The 20477-nt window shown below is 42.4% G+C and overlaps 1 protein-coding gene across 3 annotated transcripts in view; it reads right to left on the bottom strand.

The window, feature by feature from the left end:
• Positions 1-20477, bottom strand: part of col16a1 (collagen, type XVI, alpha 1) — a 116568-nt gene that overhangs the window by 17181 nt on the left and 78910 nt on the right. Inside the window, exons 28-42 of one of the 3 annotated variants that reach the window (XM_015955982.3) lie at positions 20282-20416; positions 15898-15933; positions 15119-15226; positions 14257-14379; positions 14129-14182; positions 13991-14032; positions 13866-13901; positions 13733-13786; positions 13582-13650; positions 13452-13505; positions 13101-13127; positions 11924-11980; positions 11684-11728; positions 11456-11527; positions 8318-8371 (exon numbers count right to left, since the gene is read on the bottom strand). In XM_015955982.3, the coding sequence (XP_015811468.3) occupies positions 8318-8371; positions 11456-11527; positions 11684-11728; positions 11924-11980; positions 13101-13127; positions 13452-13505; positions 13582-13650; positions 13733-13786; positions 13866-13901; positions 13991-14032; positions 14129-14182; positions 14257-14379; positions 15119-15226; positions 15898-15933; positions 20282-20416 (966 nt within the window). The remainder of the gene's footprint in view (positions 1-8317; positions 8372-11455; positions 11528-11683; positions 11729-11923; positions 11981-13100; positions 13128-13451; positions 13506-13581; positions 13651-13732; positions 13787-13865; positions 13902-13990; positions 14033-14128; positions 14183-14256; positions 14380-15118; positions 15227-15897; positions 15934-20281; positions 20417-20477) is intronic. The other 2 variants (XM_015955983.3, XM_015955984.3) reach the window with 2 other exon arrangements.

Genomic DNA, 20477 nt, shown 5'->3' with positions numbered 1-20477 from the left:
CCTCAAGGCTTGAATGAAGCAATCAGATTAAAAACATAGCAAAATTGTTACTTCAAAATATATCACACACACACACACACACACACACACACACACACACACACACACACACACACTCACACACACACACACACACACACACACACACACACACACACACACACACACACACACACACACACACACACACACACACACACACACACACACACACACACTTTGGATGGGTGATTTGCTTTAAAGTTTGAAATTGGCTGTAATTTCCCATCTGCCGTCTGACTGACACCCACCTGGTTCCACATTGCTCACATCTAAAACCGCCACAAAGGCATATTGTTAGAATTAGCACACTGTGTTCATCAGCAGTAACCGGCTTTCTCCCAGCAGCTCTGCTGCTCTCAGTTCACTTACGGCGACTCCACTTTCCAGCACCAACCCTATCCATCTACCTGATCAACAGATGATCCTGTGTTTATCAGAACTCACAGCCATTTTCCAGATTTATATCAAAACTCACTCTACTCATGGCGTTTCACAGAGCTGCTGAAATTGCACATTATATGAAGCAATCTCCTCTTCATCTCCAAAAAGCTGTTTCATCAAAAAACCCGGTGCAAGCTAACAGCTCTTCCAAGGTATACTGTGTGTGTGTGTGTGTGTGTGTGTGTGTGTGTGTGTGTGTGTGTGTGTGTGTGTGTGTGTGTGTGTGTGTGTGTGTGTGTGCGTGCGAGTATGTGTGTGTGCGAGTATGTGTGTGTGTGTGTGTGTGTGTGTGTGTGTGTATATATGTGTAACTCAGCAGATGTTAACATAAACAGAGTGAGAAACTGTAACTAAGAGATTAGTTCAGCTCAGACCTGTCTTTTACCTTATCAGTTTTCTCTCTCAATATTTTGGATTCACCCCCCCCCCCCCCCCCCCCACACACACACACACACACACACACACAGGTGTGGACTTCACCTGGCTATGACAGGTGGGAGAGACACTTGCAAGATCAATTTAATTCCAAATCTTTTTGGAATTTGAGATAAAAGCCACCTTAAACTTCAAATTGTGACAAGAAACAAACTAAAGTAAAAAAAAAAAAATCCAAACCCCGGCCGCCCCTGTCATGGTTCATTCATTTAAATGTCTACCAATGGTTCAATTCTGCATGTTAGGCCTTTAGGAGGGACAGGGAAGACCGCTGCAACGACCCCAGCATCTCTTGGGTTGCAGGTCTGGTTAGCGGCATTTGGATGCACCTGGGCTCGGTCTGTTGCTTCCCTATAAAGCCTGCTCCTCTGCTGTGCAGTGGAGTCCCCACTGGTTGTTTTATCTTTATTTACTTGTATTATTTAGTCTTTTTGTTGAACCCCCACTTCTCTGTTTGGTCTCCTTATTTTGTTGTAACCCACACCCTAGATATCAGGGTAGTAATACTATGAGCAATCCATATTGTATGAATTACTTTATTTTAAGAGAGCTTTAAAAAAACTCAGCTTTAGGGAAATTGAGCTTGTACCTTTAGGGTCAGTCACTCTAAACCCAAAGATTTCATAGTGATTCATGCAATGCTATTTTATGGTTAGGGTTAGCTGGTCCAACTCAGATAGCTCAACAGTTAAGACGGTACTTGATCATAACCTTTCCAAAACAAAGTATTTCTACTGAAACCACATAATCCAGGCTGAGATATTACTTTCTGATGCACATCACCGTAGAATTCTACGTCATTAAAATGCAAATGTGATACTAAACATAAAACATTTTGAAGGTCATGTGTGACTAGTCTCGGGGTTAAACTAGATGCATGCCCAAAGATTGCAGGAGATAGGCACCAGCCCCCTGCGACCCTGCATGGATGAGTGGAGTACAGAAGATGGATGGATGGCATTGATGCATTTATTACCTCAAGACTCGACAACGCTAACTCTGCTGTCAAAGGTATCAGTGCAACTTCCTTTGACCATCTGCAGAGGGTACAAAATGCGGCAAGCAGATTTCTCACTGCAACGAATAGACGGTGCCACATCACTCCTGTTCTGGATGATCTACAGTGGCTCCCTGTAGCTCACCATGTACAGTTTCAATTTCTTATTTTTGCACATAAAGCTGTCAACAATAATGCTCCCCTCTACCTGTCTGAACTGCTCACACAACACGTTCCCATCCACAGACCATCACCTTATGTACATTCCCAAAAGGAAATACAAATCCCTTGCAGAGTGGGCTTTTGCTTTTGCTCCTCCTAAGCTTAAGAATGCACTCCCACTCTCAGTGCATCTGGCTCCCTCACTAGCCCATTTTAAATCCAGCCTTAAGTTACATTTCTTCAGGAGACTTTTCAGCAGTGGACTTTGTCCCTGTAGTTTATTCCTTTTATTTTACTGTTTTATCCTCCTTTTGCACTTAGTCTGCCATTTTTATCTTGTTACTAAAACAAAATTTTTGTTTTTTGCAATAGTTGATTTTCTGTTTTATATTCTTTGACTGTGGGGGTTTAATTTAACATTAGTTGTATTGCTGTCTGTCTGTTTTGGCATTGCCCTCTTTTGTGTTCAAGCACTTTGGTCGGCTGACACACTGTTTTTAAATGTGCTCTAAAATAAATGTGGTATGGTCAGAAAATAACATTTGCATGAATCACTTTGGAAGTTGGCCTGATATGACTAACGGTTAGCTCATCAACCCAGGCTAAAATAACTTCCATCTGCAACAGACAAATTATCGACAGATCATGACCTGTCTACATAGACCTGCTTCAATAGGCCTACATTTCTGCTTTGAATGTGACAATATTAGACAACCAACGTGTCCCAGTTTTGTTTTTTAAAGACATTCCACGAACATCGGGCTTTAAAACTGGTATTTAAACAATTTCCTCCACAGGCCGGCTCGCCCAAGTACATTTACTGCAACATTCATATTAAAGAAGTGAAAGCCTTTCCTGGGAGAAAGTCTGTGCAGATCACCTGGTTTTTATCAAAGTCATAACTGACCCATTTGACATTGTTCAAACTGTAGCCATTAGCTTGGAAGGCTATTATACGCTGCACACTACTGGCTGTCATGTGAGTTAGAACAAGGCCTTGTGCATTAATAGATGTGCTCAAACGAAAGCTCCCTGTAATTACATGCCTCTGCTCAGTGTTCCTGATGCGTTCGGCAAGTCTCTGATGTTACAACAGGCTGTTATGTTTAAAAGGCAGACCTGTTTGTGAGCACACCGAGAGCCACGGCGTTACTGTCTGACAAATAATAACCGCAGAACTGTAAAGTCACTAATGGGATTAAAAAAAAGAAGAAGGAGCTATATCTGTGTGTGTGTGTGTGTGTGTGTGTGTGTGTGTGTGTGTGTGTGTGTGTCTGTGTGTGTTGAGCGACAACTCCAACACTTTCTAGAACATTTCTGCTGTTTTAACATTTTGCACTGACACATCTCCACTTCAGTATGCAGATTATGGCTGCATACATTCAGTCATTTTAACAGCAAGAGCGCTGCAAAACACAATCAATCTACACTTCTCTTTGTGTAGACCTAGCAGAAGACCCAGTTTTCTCTCTGAATTATTGCTTTAAATCATGCTGAAGGCGAAGCTCCCCTTGAGTGCTGGTTGGAGATCAGAACTGATGTTCTTTTATTGAAATGAAACCAGAAAATTGACCACAAATAGAATCAGAAACCCCATTCTACCCCTTTTCTTTGAGTTTACTACAAGACAGCTACTGTCAATGAGTCTTGCTGTCTTAGTGTGACACATTAATACTCATGAACAACAACTGAATTTGTGCTCATACGGGTTTCTTCAACAGCACCTATCCTTGTGTTTTGGCCGAGCCAAGGTCCTCAGCAGAGATGAGAACACAGTTAACTTCACCACAGCCAAAAGAGTAAAGCTGTTCAGTAATCTCAGGATAATAATAAAAAAAAAAAAACCTAGAACAAATCAGGCTTGTGGATCTGGACCCCAAAGCGAGGTGATTCACAGAGTGTCACATTGTGTCAGCAGCATCAGTGGGGTGTGGTCGAAGCTAAAGTCATTCTATTTATTACCTTTTAATTGGGATGCACAAATAAAAGCCTTGAATATCTATTCAATGTGATGAGCATGTAATCACATTCATCCGTGTTCATTCTTCTCTCCATTGAGTACTCAGGTGGTCGAGGATGCGTCACATTATGGAGCTGGGATGGAGATCTAGCATGAGCTGGTTATCCTCGCTGGTGCCTGAGTTTGGATTAGCTCACTAAGTCTGAACGACGTCGAGTGTATAAGTGAGTCCCGTGAACAGGAAGAGTGGTTGTGTGTGTTGGCACCAGCAGGTGTAACTTGAGTCTGCAGAGGAGTTAGATCCGTTTCAGGCTGCTGAGCTGGGTCACTTAAGCTGGCCTGCAGCCTTTCATTAGACCATGACAACAAACTGTTCCTTTTGTAATGAGGTTGGAGTTGTTTGCTTATCCACAATCAGTTAGGTGCAAACACCTAAATGACATTCACAACTTTCTATTTAGCAGCCACATCTTACACACTCCCTTGTACTGATTAGGTTATAAAATCCAACAAACTAGAAGATTTGGGGCCTTTTTGACTGACGGCCATGATGGGGTGGCTTCGGGGGGGGGGGGGGGGGGGGGGGGTGGGTTGTTTGTACCATTTTCCATGTTTTTTCTATATAAACCAAGATAAACCAACCTATTGAATCAGGGTTGTTTTTGAAGTGTATCAGGAACAGACTTAAAGAATGACCGGTTTTCCTCCGCTAGATTTAAGAACCAGGAAATGAGCTCCACTGGCTGGAGGTCCTGAGGGCACACTGAACTGCTTTTCCATGTTTTCCATGTCTCTGCTTCAGCACACCTGATTTACATTGTCTCCTCAGGAGGACATCAAGTGCTGCAGATGCCTGTTAATCACCCATTTATTTAAGTCAGGTGTGTGGCAGCAGGGAATCACTGATGTTTAAAAGGCAACATGGAAAACATGCAGGACAGTGTGCCTTGAGGATCGGGGTTGGGAAACACGGATCTAGACAAGAAATGGATCTATGGATCTAGATGATTAACCAAAATAATTAGAAAAGAGAAAGACGCCATCAGATCAGATCCACCATAAGATACCCAACACAACAGTGGCTGTTCCAAATGTCAGCGAGGTTATAAAAATGCATTTATTAGTAATCACATCAGTATTTGGCTCTAACAAGTCAAATGTAAACACTGACTCAGTTAGGCCCCTGACCTGCACATGTATAGCTCCTATCTGAGTCAGAAGATTCCAAAGTGTTCCTCTGTCTTTGTCTTGATCGTTGTATCATTTTCTAGTATATAATGTTTAATTCTGTACTGGATGCATTTATATCAATAGCTACAATTATATATCAGACACAAATAATACTGAATAAAATTAGCATTTAAATTGTTTGCTATAAAAAAAAAGAGTACCTGTTCACTGCTAAAAAGTTTAACCAAGTTAGAAAGCAGGGTATTAAAATGATGCAAAATAATCATTTTGATTGAAAGAAGATCTACAGCATGATATAAACATTAACATTATCAAGATGCTTTAAGTATGGTGGCCATAACGTTCTGCTGTTATGTGTCAGAACCCAAGTCCCCAAGCCAGCCTCTCCCAGCTAGCCGATCTCCACCATGGACCACATCTCCCAGCATGCCCCTCGTGGGGATTCCCTCCACGTCACACCTACATCACTAACCGCGACTATAGACCCTTTTACTGTTTGTAAACAATATGACGTCAGCGAGAATGCGCGCGCAGCTTGGCAACAGAGAATGGCGTTGTTTCAGGCTTTATCAAGCTACGCTGCGGGGTTATCACCGACAAATCTTGAATGTTACATTATTAAACTCACTTTAACGAATGGCAACAGACTCCCGGATCCCTGTGGCATTACGGAATGGGTGGAAGATGTAGGTGCGTGGCCAGATATCCAGTGGCCCGATATATATACGTTTTTAGTGGAGAGGCCCAGTAAGTACACACGTGAGAAGCTACGGGCATACAAATCGTTAGATGCATACAACTATGTTGTCTGTGGCCACGTACAGAAAGTAAAATATCACGACATAGACTCTGAGTTTTGCGTCTTGAAGGCAGAAGTCCTTCCTAGCCAAAGACAAGGACACAAGACTGCTATGTACGAGGCTTGGGTCATAGTAAACAAACCAGAGAACTACGTCTTCACAGCCAACTGTACCTGCATGGCAGGGTGAGTATAGCATAGGTTTCTTTTTTTAGCGTGCTCAGAGTACAATCGTGTTAATTTTAGAGAAATACAGCTTATACTAATATTCAGTGTAAATAAATGTAAATAAATAGACTGCTTAAAAGCAAACCAGCAAACGCAACTTACTTTATTTAATAGAACACACGTTAACCAGCTTTCTGGTGTAATCTTAGTACATAATTACCTTACCTGATATAAAATGGGTGCTACAAACTCAAGCATTTCGGATCGTGTTTTCAGTCCAGTTTTCATCTACCCTTTTGATGGCCTGCAGCCACAGACGCCTCCGATTGTGTTGAAATGGATGTGCTCCCTTCGGAATTCTGTAAAGTTTCAGTCCACTGCTTGAAGAGGAGCGATTCTGGCATCCATACACGCAACAACCCGATATTTCTATGTGCTCAGAACTTCAAAACAAAGGGTTTAAAACGCTGTTTTAGTATCGAGTGTGAATGAGGAAGCCTTCACTCTCGTTGCCAGGCTGCGCGCGCAACTTTTGATGATGTAGGTAGTAAAAGGGTCTATTTACGGAAGCTGCCTCCCCAGCTCACCACTCAGTCATCATTTCTTCAGATTCATGATCAGAGTTTCCAATCAACCGATCCATCTTACGAACTATCCGCTCACAGTAAGTGTTCTTACTTACTTCTGGAAAACCCAGCATTTCCGTGTCACTTCATTGACGTTCGAACACTCGGGGATTCCTAGATTAAATCGTGAGCCGGCGTTTCACCGACACTATCACTTCCGCGTCTGTGAAACCACGCTTTCTACAAGCTCAACTCCCGAATCCAGCCGACCAGTCTGACATTATGCTGCTGTTGCTCTAAGGGTGAAGTCAAAGTTCAGTGAGAGAGATGGTGTGTGTATACGATGCTGTGGCCATCTGTGTGTGCTTTTTTACATGTTTACATATCTGTTCACAGAAAAGAGCTTCTGCCTGAAATGATAATTAGACCAGAGTGAGATAAAACCTTGTATTACTGTCAGAGCCCAGAGGAAACAGTGTATGTGTGTATATATGTGTGTGTGTGTGTGTGTGTGTGTGTGTGTGTGTGTGTGTGTGTGTGTGTGTGTGTGTGGTCTCATCCTTCCAAGCTCAGGTCCTCTACCAGAGGTCTGGGAGCTTGAAGGTTCTACAGTATCGAAGCTGTTCCTAGAACTGCACTCTTCTGGACTGAGATGTTTGATGTTTTTGTGGGATCTGCCTTAGCCTCTCCTCCAGTTTGGTGGTTACTGCCCTGAGTATATCTATCTAACAGAAAATATTCGACCTCCTTCATTGCCAACAAAGTGTTTATAACAAAGTATTGAGATGAATTTTCACTATTGACCAAATGTTTATTTTCCACCATAATTTGCAAATAAATCCTTTAACATTCAGACAATGTAATTTCTAGATTTATTTTTCTCAATTTTTCTCTTGTAGTTGAGGTTTACCACTGATGAAAATTACAGGCCTCTCTCAACCTTTTAAGTGGGGAGAACTTGTTCAACTGAGGCTGACTAAATACTTTTTTGCCCTTATATAACTGTATATATATGTCCTCTGCAAGCCTGTCGGAGAGCACTTGCGCCAACACATAATGGTGTTGCATGTCTCCATACCCGTGCCAAAGTATAAATTAGGCTTAAGTCTGCTCCTGATTCACTACAAAACGACCATGATTTAGCAGGTTAGTTCAACTTGGTTTATATATAAAATCATGGAAGTAGGTTCTAATGACACACCTTGACCCCTGAAGTCACTCTCCTAAGTAAAACGCCTCTGCCTCTTCAGTAACGGCATAGCCCTGATTTGTTGTAACTTTGTAGTAAACAAGAAACGTCTTTAAAAAACCATAAGCTACAACATAATGATATATTTCAACCATTTTATACGATCAAATCGGTTTAACTGGTCATTTGGTTCTTCAATAATTAAAGAACCTAAGTATCAATCTGTGTTCCCAAACTAAGTAAGTCATAAAGTCAGAGGACCAACTTCTAATTGCTTTTCTGTTCTTGTCTTATTTATACAAAAGACCCCTCATGTCCAGTCAGATAAGAACCACCTCTCCTCATTGGTCTCTCTAATTTTACTTACGAGCTTTCCAGGCAAACCCGGATTCCCTGGTATCCCGTCGTTTCCAGGGATACCCTGAAAGAAGGAACTGAGGTTCAACTGGTTTGTTGCCAATCTGGTGTGTTGATGGCCACTCCCATCTCCACCAATGTTCAGGCAGAGTCAAAGGGGCAGGATTCAAACAATAACCAGTTCTCTGTCCTACCATGTCTTAATAAACTTTAATAAAGGTTTTGAGTTCATTCATTAATACCAATGCACCCTTGTCAAAGACATGGACTGTTCAATCCACCCAGATCCTCCTTTACTTACACCTTTGACTCTTGGCAGCAGCATCACTTTATTTGAAGGTCTGTTTAGATTTAATGAAAACTCTTTTACAAATATACTGAATTCACTCATTTAAAAAGTTTTACATGATCATTTTGGACTTTCTCATTTGCAGCCAAACCTTCAAATAACTGTTCATGTCTTGGATGACATTCTGAAAGCTTGCTCAGTTGCTTCCCGTTTGGGTTAAAGCTTGAAGCTCCAGATGGGTTAGTGCGTTTTATCAACTTGATTTGCTGCTACAGGTTTTGCATGTCTGTCCAAGCTTTTGAACGCATACTGTGTATATCATCAGTCCACTTCCTACATGCATATCATGGACCCCTAATGAAGCAAAGCATGTCAAAGCCTTATGAATGAACCCAGAGGCCCAAGCTGAAAGCCTACAGTAAAGAGACACTGGAAACTTTTCAGACCTTTTCAGTTTTACTTCATTTTAGGTTTCAGACACAACAAAAAGTCTTTTTTCCTCCTCGTGAAGTCTTCACATCATACTCCACTGCACTAAAGCAAGGGTTTTTATTTCTCAAATATAAAAAAATACATTTCTTTTATCATGACAAAAAGGCTTCCCTGTTTAGATCAAATGGTTTCACTGTGAAACCGGTGTCTTCTCGTTGCTTGTAGGAATGATTTTACATCGTGATTCGGTATATTTAGGGTCTCGTGTGGGTGTATTTTTGAGTTTTACTGAGTTGGGAACAAGATTAATGAAGGATATTAAAGAGCAGTTCTTAATGATGATGGAGCAGCAGTAGCTCAGGAGGAAGAGCAGGTTTTCCAGTAATCAGAAGGTTGTAAGTTCGATACTGGCTCCTGCCAGAGAATACTGCTGTGGTGTCCTTGGGCAAGACACTAAACCTGTTTGCTGGTGGTGGTGGTCAGAGAGACCAGTGGCACCAGTGAACAGCAATCTCGCTTCTGCCAGTGCACCCCACATCTGCAGCAGATGTGGCTGATAATAATAATAATAATAATAGTAATAATAATAATAATAATAATAACAATAATAATAATAATAATAATTACTGTAGCTCGTCACCACCAGTGTGTGAATGGGTGAACAACTGATTGAGTTTCTCAGTGGGACACGACTGTTGGCAAAAAGACTTTTCCAACTCGGTTCTAACTGGTGTAAATGTATCTGTCCTAAATCGTCTGCAGAAAGTCCAGAATGCTGCTGCCAGATTTCTCTCCAATGCAAATAAACGCTGCCACATCACTCCCATTCTGGCGGATCTACACTGGATTCCTGTGCAATTTCGAATTCAACACAAAGTTCTAACTTTTACTTACAAAGTTGGTCTAGCCCCCTTATACCTCTCAGAGCTGCTCACCCCCTACATCCCCCCGGTCACTAAGGTCTGCTGATCGTCTATTGCTCATAGTCCCTAAAATGAAGTATAAAGCTTGTGGGGAGCGTGTGTTCGCCTTTGCAGCTCCCAGATTTTGGAACGCACTCCCTCTGGTGGTACGCCAGGTTTCTTCACTGGCACACTTTAAATCCAGCCTGACGACACATTTTTTTAATTTGGCTTTTGGTCAATGATCGGTCTTTTATGCTGTGACTCTTCTGTTTTACTGACTTCTGTTTTTATTGACTTCTCTTTTATTGGCTGTTTTAAACATTTGTATTGTTTTTAAGTGTTTCTATTTTATGACAGCTTTTATCTGTGTTTAATGTGTATGTATGTGTATTTTGAATGGCTTTTAAGGTTTAACTCTGTGCAGTGCTTTGGTCAGCTGACATGCTGTTTTTAAACTCGCTATATAAATAAAATTGGATTGGATTGGATTGGAAAAATCATTTGTATTGGAATGTTTACTTGTGCCTTGCTGTGATTTGCCATTATATAAATAAATTGAATTGAAGTACAAACCAACCAAAATGTGCATCAACAAACCACAAAAGAGCTTTCGGTTTGCTGATAGGTCAGATGTGTCTGAGGGCGGGACGAGCAGGAGTTCATACAGGAAGTAGGTGTTGGGTTCTTAGCTGGCCAATCAACAACAAGCCTTTCACAAGTCTTTACGAGTCATCTACTGGAACCAGAAAAGGTCATGATCAGTCTAAATAGTAACAGGGGAGCAAACCTTGTTTGTTCACCTCAGCATGCTTGTTTACAGGAAGATTTTTGGCTAAAAGGCTCTTGGTACGTTCTTTTGTTCCACAGCATAGAGCCATTACTGAGTCCACATCTGCACAAACACAGTAGATTATTTGGGTAAAAAACACCCTCAAGTTTGGTTTCCAAAATATCAGGAAGGGGAAGAATGTGAGGCAACTTGGGAAATTGTGACAGAGACATCAAAGACAATCTGGCCTTCTGGGCTCAAATGTGTGATTCTTCATGAGTAAACCAGAACAGCTGTTCAGGAATGTCTCATAAAATGTCACAACTGTGCAGTATTTTAGCACATGCAAAATGTTTATATGTACCAATTCTGTGTCATTTATGTATTTTTTCATTTTTAGCTTGTCTCCGGGTAGTAGTCACCAACAGTTGCAGCTCAGTGAGACTCTGCCATAAATTAGAGACACGTTCTTTACGGAACAGTGAAGAAGCTGAAGAAACTAAAGACTCCAAACACCTGCTCTGATCAGTGATGCTTTAGAATCGATGTGGGGATTCTGACGGGATTCAGGGAGAAAAACAAGGAATCTGTTGTAAGATGAGTTTGAAACATCAGAAAATGTAGAAAACGCAGAAGGGACTGAAAAGTTTCCATCAGCATGTTAAGTACATCCGAGTTCAAGTCAGGCAAACAAAGCAACCCCTGAGCTGAACTGGAGGGTCCGAAGCACCATCCAACTAGCCCTGTCTTTACCTGAGGGCCTTGGATCCCATTAACACCCTGGGGTCCAGGGGGGCCGGGAGGGCCGGGGGGACCTGGGGGACCCTGCCAAATACAATCACACGAGCACAGCTGGGACCAAAAACTCACCTTCAGCATACACAGAAGTCTGCTTTCTGCATGATTTGAGCAAGTTTACAAAAAGATACAAAGGTTTTAAACAAAACAGGTTCTTAGAAAATTCCGGATGACGGATCAGACCTGAGGGCCGAGCTGCCACATGTTTCCTGCTGTTCCTGGAGCTCCCTGGAAGGCAACAAAAGACTAAATCAGAGTAGAAAAAAGGAGTGCGGTTAAAAATAACTGTCAGTGAATGTCAAAGAACAAAAGGATGAGGAGAATGAAAGAGCCAAAGACTTTAGTTTCAGTCTGTTGTGGAGTCAGACTGAACTCTCAGCCGCAGGTCCATGAGGGTGTCTGAGTTCAGATGCGTGTACTCACAGGTCCACCTATGCTCGGCTGCATGGGCATAATGCAGTTGCACACCCCTGGTTCACCCTGAAACATACATGAAAAATGACCCATTAAAACACTCACACTTCCAGATTTGTTTATGAAAACCAAAACTGACCAAACAAAAGAGAAAATAGAGCACCGTGTCCGGAACAGCTGTACGTCCATAGGTTCAGCTGCTTATTGTTTGTTTCTTAGAGACTTGAAAACAAGTGAAATGTGAATCTTGTTTCCACAGAAAGCTCTTGTGTAATTAAAGCCTCTAAACTGGCCTCACAATCAATAAGAGGACACTTAGCAGCAGTTTTGACAACGTGGTGCTGGACGTGACCCTGGGTGTACAGGAAGTGATTCTTTTAGCTATAGCTGGAATATTAGTGAATCTTTCTGTAACACAAAAATCATGACAGTGTAAACATTTTTTAATAATTGCTATGAAATTATAGAATGAAGCTGAATCACTTAAACTAGCCTTTAGCTCGTCAGTCCCATTGCTATTTCTCTAAACAGAGGAAGCTATTACCTTAAAGGCCTTTAATCTTATTGATGCTTTTAAATGAATCCCTTAACTCTTCATTCACCTCTGATCTTTCCACCCGCCACCTTTGTTTTTGCTTCCTAAACTCCTCTCACAGTGTGGGCAGTGGCTCTCATACACACTCTTATAGTCACACACACACACACACACACACACACACACACACACACACACACACACACACACACACACACACACACACATTCACACATGCACATTAACACACACAACAATCCAGATATAGCTCATTCTGCTTCTCCACTCTCTCTCTCTCTCTCTCTCTCTCTCTCTCTCTCTCTCTCTCTCTCTCTCTCTCTCTCTCTCTCTCTCTCTCTCTCTCTCTCTCTCTCTCTCTCTCTCTTCCAGGCCCATGAAACTCCTCACCAATGTACAGCAGCACACTTGTCACCTCTGCTGCTATTCTATCTGTGGCCCCAGGTGTATGTATGTGTGTGTGTGTGTGTGTGTGTGTATGTGTGTGTGTGTGTGTGGGGGGGGGGGTGATGGTGGTGGGGGGGGGGGGGAGTTGGCGGGGCACTGAGCCATCTCTTGTGATTACCATCTGTTCCGCTCCCTTATATTCAAAGCCCTCTAGTTCCTGTCATCCAAACAAAATGGTAGACTTACCTTGTCCCCTTTAGCTCCATCCCGTCCCTAAAAGAGAGAAACACACACACACACACACACACACACACACACACACACACACACACACACACACACACACACACACACACATACACACACACTTCAGTTACTTTTGCTGTGATGGGAGGGCTCACAGGGCAGTGAGTAGAGGAGATTTGAGTGCTGGACGATGATGGGAGCAGACATGACCTCCTTAATGGATGGAGGTGCAGATCTTTAGTTACAAGCTTTGCCTAAATCTGCAACCATTCCCCAAACAAACCTCTGACAGATACAAAACCCTAAACATGCACTAAAGAATTTTTGTCTCTAAAACTGAGTTCAACTCACGGGCTTCCCATCAGCTCCTGCCTCTCCTTCAGGACCGGGGGCTCCATCTCTACCCTGTGAGTCAAAAAACACGGATTATAAGAGCAAGAAATCCGTTTCATCACATTCAAAAGGCTCGTTTCATTCCTACCGCGGGCCCCACTGCACCAACACCCACTGGCCCCTGTGGCCCAGGGGGTCCCATATCACCTCTGGAGCCCTGTGATCATGAAAAACACAAAGGGAACATTTGCAGACATCCTAATATGAAAGTGGGTAAAGTATTCTTTGCTAGAAGGTACCTTCTCCCCTGCAGGGCCATCCAGGCCAGGTGATCCTCTGACTCCAGGTGGTCCCTGTACAAAAGAAACTGATTAGACCAAATTCTGAATGTGTCGTAGCAAAAGAAGGGGTTTAGATAAGTGAGTATCGTACGACAAGCCCTGGAAGGCCTCTTGGCCCCTCGTCACCCTATCACAGACACAAGAAAGATTACTTTAATAGTCAGACGAGAAACAAATAGAACTGAATAGAATATTTTCTGGAAGCATCAGAGTTACCTCTGGACCTGGAGGTCCAATTCCTGCAGCTCCAGTTTCTCCCTGCATGGGGTAGTAACCACCACAACGTAAACATGAAACCATGCACCCCAGTGTGTGCATTTATTTACATGTGGGTAAAACAAATGTACATGCTACCTTGCTTCCTTTGGGACCGGGCTGCCCTTGAACACCTGGTAAACCTGGTTTTCCCTGAAAATGTAATTATTTGACTTTAACATTTGCAAATTTCTGGACTAAAGAGCTAAGCATAAAAATCCCCTCACATTCTTGCCAGGCTTTCCTGCTCCTGGTGGTCCAGGTTCTCCTCTTTCTCCTTTGGGGCCTGGTACAGCCACACCATCAGCCACCACAATGCCAGGGGGAGAACAGCTGGTACATGCATCACCCTGGAAGAGCAAATCCAAAACCTCACTTAGAAACTTTAGGTAAAACATTTTTTCAGGAAGGTCCAACTCACCATAATTTAATTTCTCACCAGGTTTACGAGCAGAAATGGCACATTCAAACATAATAAACTAGATTCATGTGCAAACCCAATGGCAACTTAACGTTAAGGTGAGTTTCCATAAAGCCACTCAGAACCTGGACCATCAACCTTTCTTTAAAGGCGCCTTGTTCATATTTTAAATCATGTTCTTGAGCCAGTATGTGTTTAAGTGACCCTTTACAGTGTTTGTGAAAAGTCACCCACCCCCCTGTGGCCAGAATATCGCATCTGCAACTTTAGCGTGTCGGTCCATTCTGTTGGACTTATTAAGCGCTGCAGTCTGCTTCCAGCACCTTTCCTGCAGTTTTAGATCATGATCATGATTTGTTTAATTTACTGATGAATCACTCCTGTAGACACTAATGAAGGCTGGGAGACATTTCAGCTGTTAGATTAAGATGTAAAAAAAAATAAAAAACGCACAGTGAAGAGATAAGTTTTGCTCTTGGTTCTACAAAACGGACACTAGGGGGTGCTAAAAGCAAGTCAAACTGCCCAGTCTCCTTTTAAACCCTGGTTTGTTAGCGATCCAAAAAGGTCTGTGCTACAGAGCTATTGGGCTAATAACAATAACATCATGAAATGCAAATTTAACAGCATCACAATGAAGTGAATCTTTCACATAGTGGTCCAAGTACCTTCTCCCCTTTCAAGCCCCTTAGTCCATCCCGACCAGGCTCTCCAGGCAGTCCCGGGACTCCAGGAGATCCATCCAGTCCTTTTTCTCCTTGGTCTCCTTCTTCACCCTGGTATAAGTCAAACGTTGGCAATAAAAACAGACAGAAATTGTTGTCGGATCACTAGTGGTGTAGACTCAGGTCTCGTTGCACCACCGTAACAAAGCCTTGGTGGTTTTAAAAGAAAGAATAACTGATTATTTATTTTGCTCCCAAATAAAAACAGTTGTTTCATCTCAGTATTTTAGGAACTGTCTGGCTCTGCTTTGAAGTTGAAGCTGAGCGATTCCAGCGCAGACGTTTTGGGGTATTTTAAAGGCATGCTGGCTCTGTTGACGGCAGATTTACATGCCAGGTTTTTCTGAGTAAAAAGTGAACAGCGTGTTCCAAATAACAAATCTGGTGGCTTAAAATAGAGCATAAGCTGGAGTATAAGTGCCTAGTTTCTCTAAAATCTTGATCCTTAATGTAAAATTAACGAAGAATGTCTCAAAAGTCTTTTTCAGGTTTTATGAGAGGATTATTGAAGGAAGATGTAGGACAATGAGTTATTAAAAAGACTGGCAGAATCCCCAAGAGGCTCGATTGACTGGTTTTAACTTCTCTGCTAATAACAGGGCTTCTTAAACGTTGTGTGAATTCCTTGCTGGGTCCCAGCAGGGGCTCACTGCCTGTGAAAATGCATCCAGAACATCTATTTATAAAAGGAAATCAGTGAGACACTTAAACAGGAAGCTTACCTTTTCTCCCCTTGCACCAAGCGGCCCCGGTGGTCCCTGTCAGAGCAAAGATAGCAGTTCAATCATCTGCAGGTAGTGAACAAGAATCTGTCCATGCAAATGGAATAAAAATGGTTGACATGACGCTAAACCACATGAAGCTACCAAAGATGCACGCAGCATTTCATCGAGGACAGAAGTCAAAAGAGACTCTAGAGCACATGTGTCAGACACAAGGCCCTCAGGCCAGATGTGGCCTGCTGAGCATTTTTATGTGGCCTGCGAGAAAAATTAAAACTGACCCGCTGGCCGATTTTACCGCAAATACTACAACTCCCATGATGCTTTGCGGCGTTAGCGCGGAGCCGAAGCACCCCCTCCTTTGTGTTTGTTCCAGCGTCTGCTGCCGGTGTCTGCAGCTCCGCTGTCTCGGACAAACTAAACACTCCTCTCACTCACCGCCGTTTACTCAGCTATTTGCCGACTTTGAAGCCCAGAAACTGAGATTTTAACCCCTCAGTAATGTGTTCACGACTGAAAGAGAAAGTTTTCCAACTAACTTCCAGACAGAGCTGATATAACTCCAGTGAGCAGCGACACGCTCAAATCAGCATGACTCTGTGGCTGCTGTCGTTTTTATTTTTCCTCCCCGACACACAACAATGTGGTCCAGCCACCATTACCATTACCACCATTGTGGTAATATTACACAGATTTTCCAGCATGGTGAATGTTGTAAAAAGGGACTGACGGTGACCTGGCTTTGATGCTACTGGATTTTAAGTAGTAATACTTTGTTGCCCAATAGTGTGGGTCTTTTTATTTTATGGCTTATTTAGTAAGATTTGGCTCATGTTAGTGTTAGCTTGTTGGCAGCGTTAGCTACAGCAAGCTGCAGCAGGGTTGTTTATGACAGCTGTAATTCTACTTTCAACCAGTAGGGCAACCGAGCTGGTAACTGTTTTGTATTACTGTAGCTCCTCCATATCCGTCCATAAACTATTTTAAGTCTATTCTGGTGAAGGTTCTGTTATCCAGCTGATGGTGATGCAGAAGAGCTCAAATGAAGGCAGCTGGACTTCATTGGTTTCTTGAAGACGTTGTGCTTCTCATCTGAGGAGCGTTGTCAATTCTAACTGGAATATGGGAGAGTCAAGCGTATAAGCTATGAATATATATACACCTTCTCATTCAAAGTGCTGTCTTTATTTTCATGACCATTTACATTGGGAGATTCTCAATGAAGGCATGAAAACTATGAATCAACACATGTGGAGTCATGTACTTTACCAAAAAAGGTCAAATAACTGAAAACGTGTTTAATATTCTATTTTCTAAAAGGCAGTCACCCTTTACTCTGATTACTGCTTTGCACACTCTTGGTATTCTCTCGATGAGCTTCAAGAGGTAGTCCTGACTGTTGGAAAACCATTTCAGGTGACTACCTCTTGACGCCCATGGTTCAGTACATACCTCCACATGTGTTCATTCATTGTTCTGATGCCTTCAATGTGAATCTAGCAATGTAAATGGTCATGAAAATAAAGTAAACACATTAAGTGAGAAAGTGTGTCCAAACTTTTGGCCTGTACTGTGTGGATCAAAATTCTCATGAAGAATGTAGAAGACTTGCTGTGGACAAAAACATAAAGTTCACCAGGGATGATGCCCACAACAATCAACTGCCCTTCTTGGAGACTGTGCTGTGCAAATTAAACAAGATGGAAGTCTCAGCTTTGAAGTCTAGGAAACCAACTCACACAGACCAGTATTGCATTTCAACTCACTCATTGTGGGTAAAGTGGAGAAATGAAAGGAAGTGCTTTTGCAAAACAAATAAGAGAAAATCCACAGAGTGGCACAGCGTTGCTGAAGCCGTCAAAGCTGAGTTCTTCAGAGAAATCTGTGGCAGATATAAAAAATAATGGCCCAATCGGGATTCGATCCACAGACTCCTGGGTGAAAGTCACACGCGCTAACCAGTCACCCAAACGAAGATCTCCTTGTCCAAGTAGCCAGGGCGCATAATTAATCGGGTTACAATGACAGGACGCTCACACTGTCACAGATGCATGACATTCTGTCTCAATCTGTCCCCTTGCTGATATTTAGTATTCTGCACTTCAGGATGTGTGTGTGTGTGTGCAGGCGTGTGTGTGTGTGTGTGTATGTGCATGCACGTGTGTGCATGTGGGGGGTCTTGTTCTGTGTGAAAACAAAGTGGTACAAGTGATAATGCTGCAGGATTTCATAATTTTATCCTCAGCAGCAGCACTGCAGGTGCTCTCCATGTCCAAAAGCAAGTCAACTTAGTCAACAAAGTTGCGCACATTTTTCCACTAAGTTTTCTTTCATAAATCCCAAAGTTTGCGTGGAAAGTTGCTTACGCAGTTTTCCGACCCATTTTTTTCCATAAGCAAGCTTGATAAATGAGGCCCCAGGACTTTACACCAACAGGCCGAGAAAGAGAAACACATAAATAAAGCTCTTCAGAACTGCAGATGCCATAACTGGGCCTTAGTGAAATTAACAAAGAAGTCCGGAAAAGCATCCACAGCAGCAACCAGCAAAGAAAAGGACAACAGGCACAAATGCACCATCATCCCATACATGGCAGGAGTCTCAGAGAAACTTAGAAGAATCTTCTCCAAACACAACATCCCAGCAAACTTTAAACCCAAGAACACCCTCAGACAGAAACGGGTCCATCCAAAAGACAAAACACCCTTCCAGTACTGATAATACAGCTTTGAATCTCATTCCTAAGCAGTTTCAGTCTAGGTCACACCTTCCTGTATGGAATCAACACAACGACTCCCTCTCAGAGGCCAACGACTCATCAGGGGATGGAGAGGAGGGGTACTCAAGAGTAGTTTCTGCTTGTTAAATACCAACAGACAGCTAGAGCTTATAGCTTGACTCTCCCATATTCCAGTCAGAACTGACGAAGCTCCTCAGATGAGAAGCTAAACGCCTTCAAGAAACCAAAGAAGTCCAGTTGCCTTCATTTGGATTATTTTACGCCTATTTCACGTCCTGTTGTAGATTGGGACGAGCAATTATGCAGTAATAAGCAACAAAACCAAAATATCGTTATATGAAATGAAAAGGTAACCAAGAAGTGAGTCTGAATTTGGTCCATTATGGAACTTTCCCCCCATTCACACTAGTCTGTTTCTCTCTGTATGCTGATATGTAGTTAACGTGAGCACCTTCACCGCCCAGTGGAGCAAGGAGGTATTTAACAGACTCCCAAACATCCTGGTGCTTCCTTCTGGACTTTTTTGTTAAGGATGAAAAGGAAGAGGGCTATCAGAATGAAAGGCGTGGAACAGATCTAGCATATTATACCTAATTACTAAAGTAATAAAATAATTAATGGCTGCTGCCCTGATATTTTTTATCTATTCAGCAAGATCAAACAAATGTGTTTCAACTAGGGCTGCACAATAAATCGAAAAATTATCGTCATCGGGATAACAGGACGTGCAATAGGCCCATCGCAAAACATGTCAAAAATGGCGATAAATGTTTGGTTCAAACATATCCATTCGTGTCATACATCAACTTTTTGTAAATTAGCTCTGTTTTTTACATGGAAGTATTATTTGACCAATCAAATGTAGCTCTCCTGATATGCGGCCAATCAGATGGGTCAGTTTACGTAATACGCCCGCCCCCTACGTAGACCCTTAGGAACGAACTGAGTTAGCTTAGCGTCGAAATGACTGAGAGCATGAGTGAGGAAAATGTTGGCGAGGATGATGACCTCGTGGTAAAACAAAATGGCAATTCTTTCATTTGGAGATACTTCGGTTATGAGAAAGACGGCCTGCTACACTCAAAGGTACTCTGCAAGTCTTGCCGAAGAGTTGTAGCTACTACCAGGGGAAACAAAACAAATCTCCAGTGTCACCTCTGTCACCTCCAATTCAACCACAGAGAACTGTATGACGAGTTTCAAAGAGCTAGCATTAGCAAAACCAAAGTTTCTAACGTTAAGACAGTTTGTTGTTTTGCTGCTAATACAGTAGCAGGTGCAGCTGCATATTTTTTCAATAAAAATGTTATGTTGTGATGGAATTCATGCATTAGTTTTTGTTTGCTTTGAACCCAGAGCAGACGTCACACGCCAGATGACATCAACACTGCATACTTAATATTTGTTCATTTATCGCAAGTGATATCGATATTGCAATAATAAGCACTGTTATCAAATATCGCAGGTTTTCCTAATATCGTGCAGCCCTAGTGTCAACGTTGTCACAGAGAACCGTTGAAGTAAAGGAGATTTCTGGGAACTCTTCCCAGTGTTTTACACATTTTCTGAACAAAATCCACTTTTATTTTTATAATAACGATATTTGTGTAACAGATATCTCATTTCATTGGAGCTCATTCAAACCTGTTTGCCATCAGCTCCGAGACCTGGAGGTCCAGGCGGACCTGGAGGGCCAGGTTCACCTTTTCTTCCCTCCGGCATTTTAATTCCAGCAGGCAAAGGACCAACCTCCGATGGCTGGCACACACCACACTCGCCCTGGGGAAGGACAGGAAGTCAGAAAGGACGGTTAAGCTAAACGACACGTGATTAGCTCATT

Source organism: Nothobranchius furzeri, chromosome 11, assembly GCF_043380555.1.
Source record: "Nothobranchius furzeri strain GRZ-AD chromosome 11, NfurGRZ-RIMD1, whole genome shotgun sequence".
In the NCBI taxonomy this organism is placed as follows: domain Eukaryota; kingdom Metazoa; phylum Chordata; class Actinopteri; order Cyprinodontiformes; family Nothobranchiidae; genus Nothobranchius; species Nothobranchius furzeri.
The sequence above is the reverse complement of the archived record's forward strand: the minus strand, read 5'-3'. Positions and strand labels throughout refer to the sequence as shown.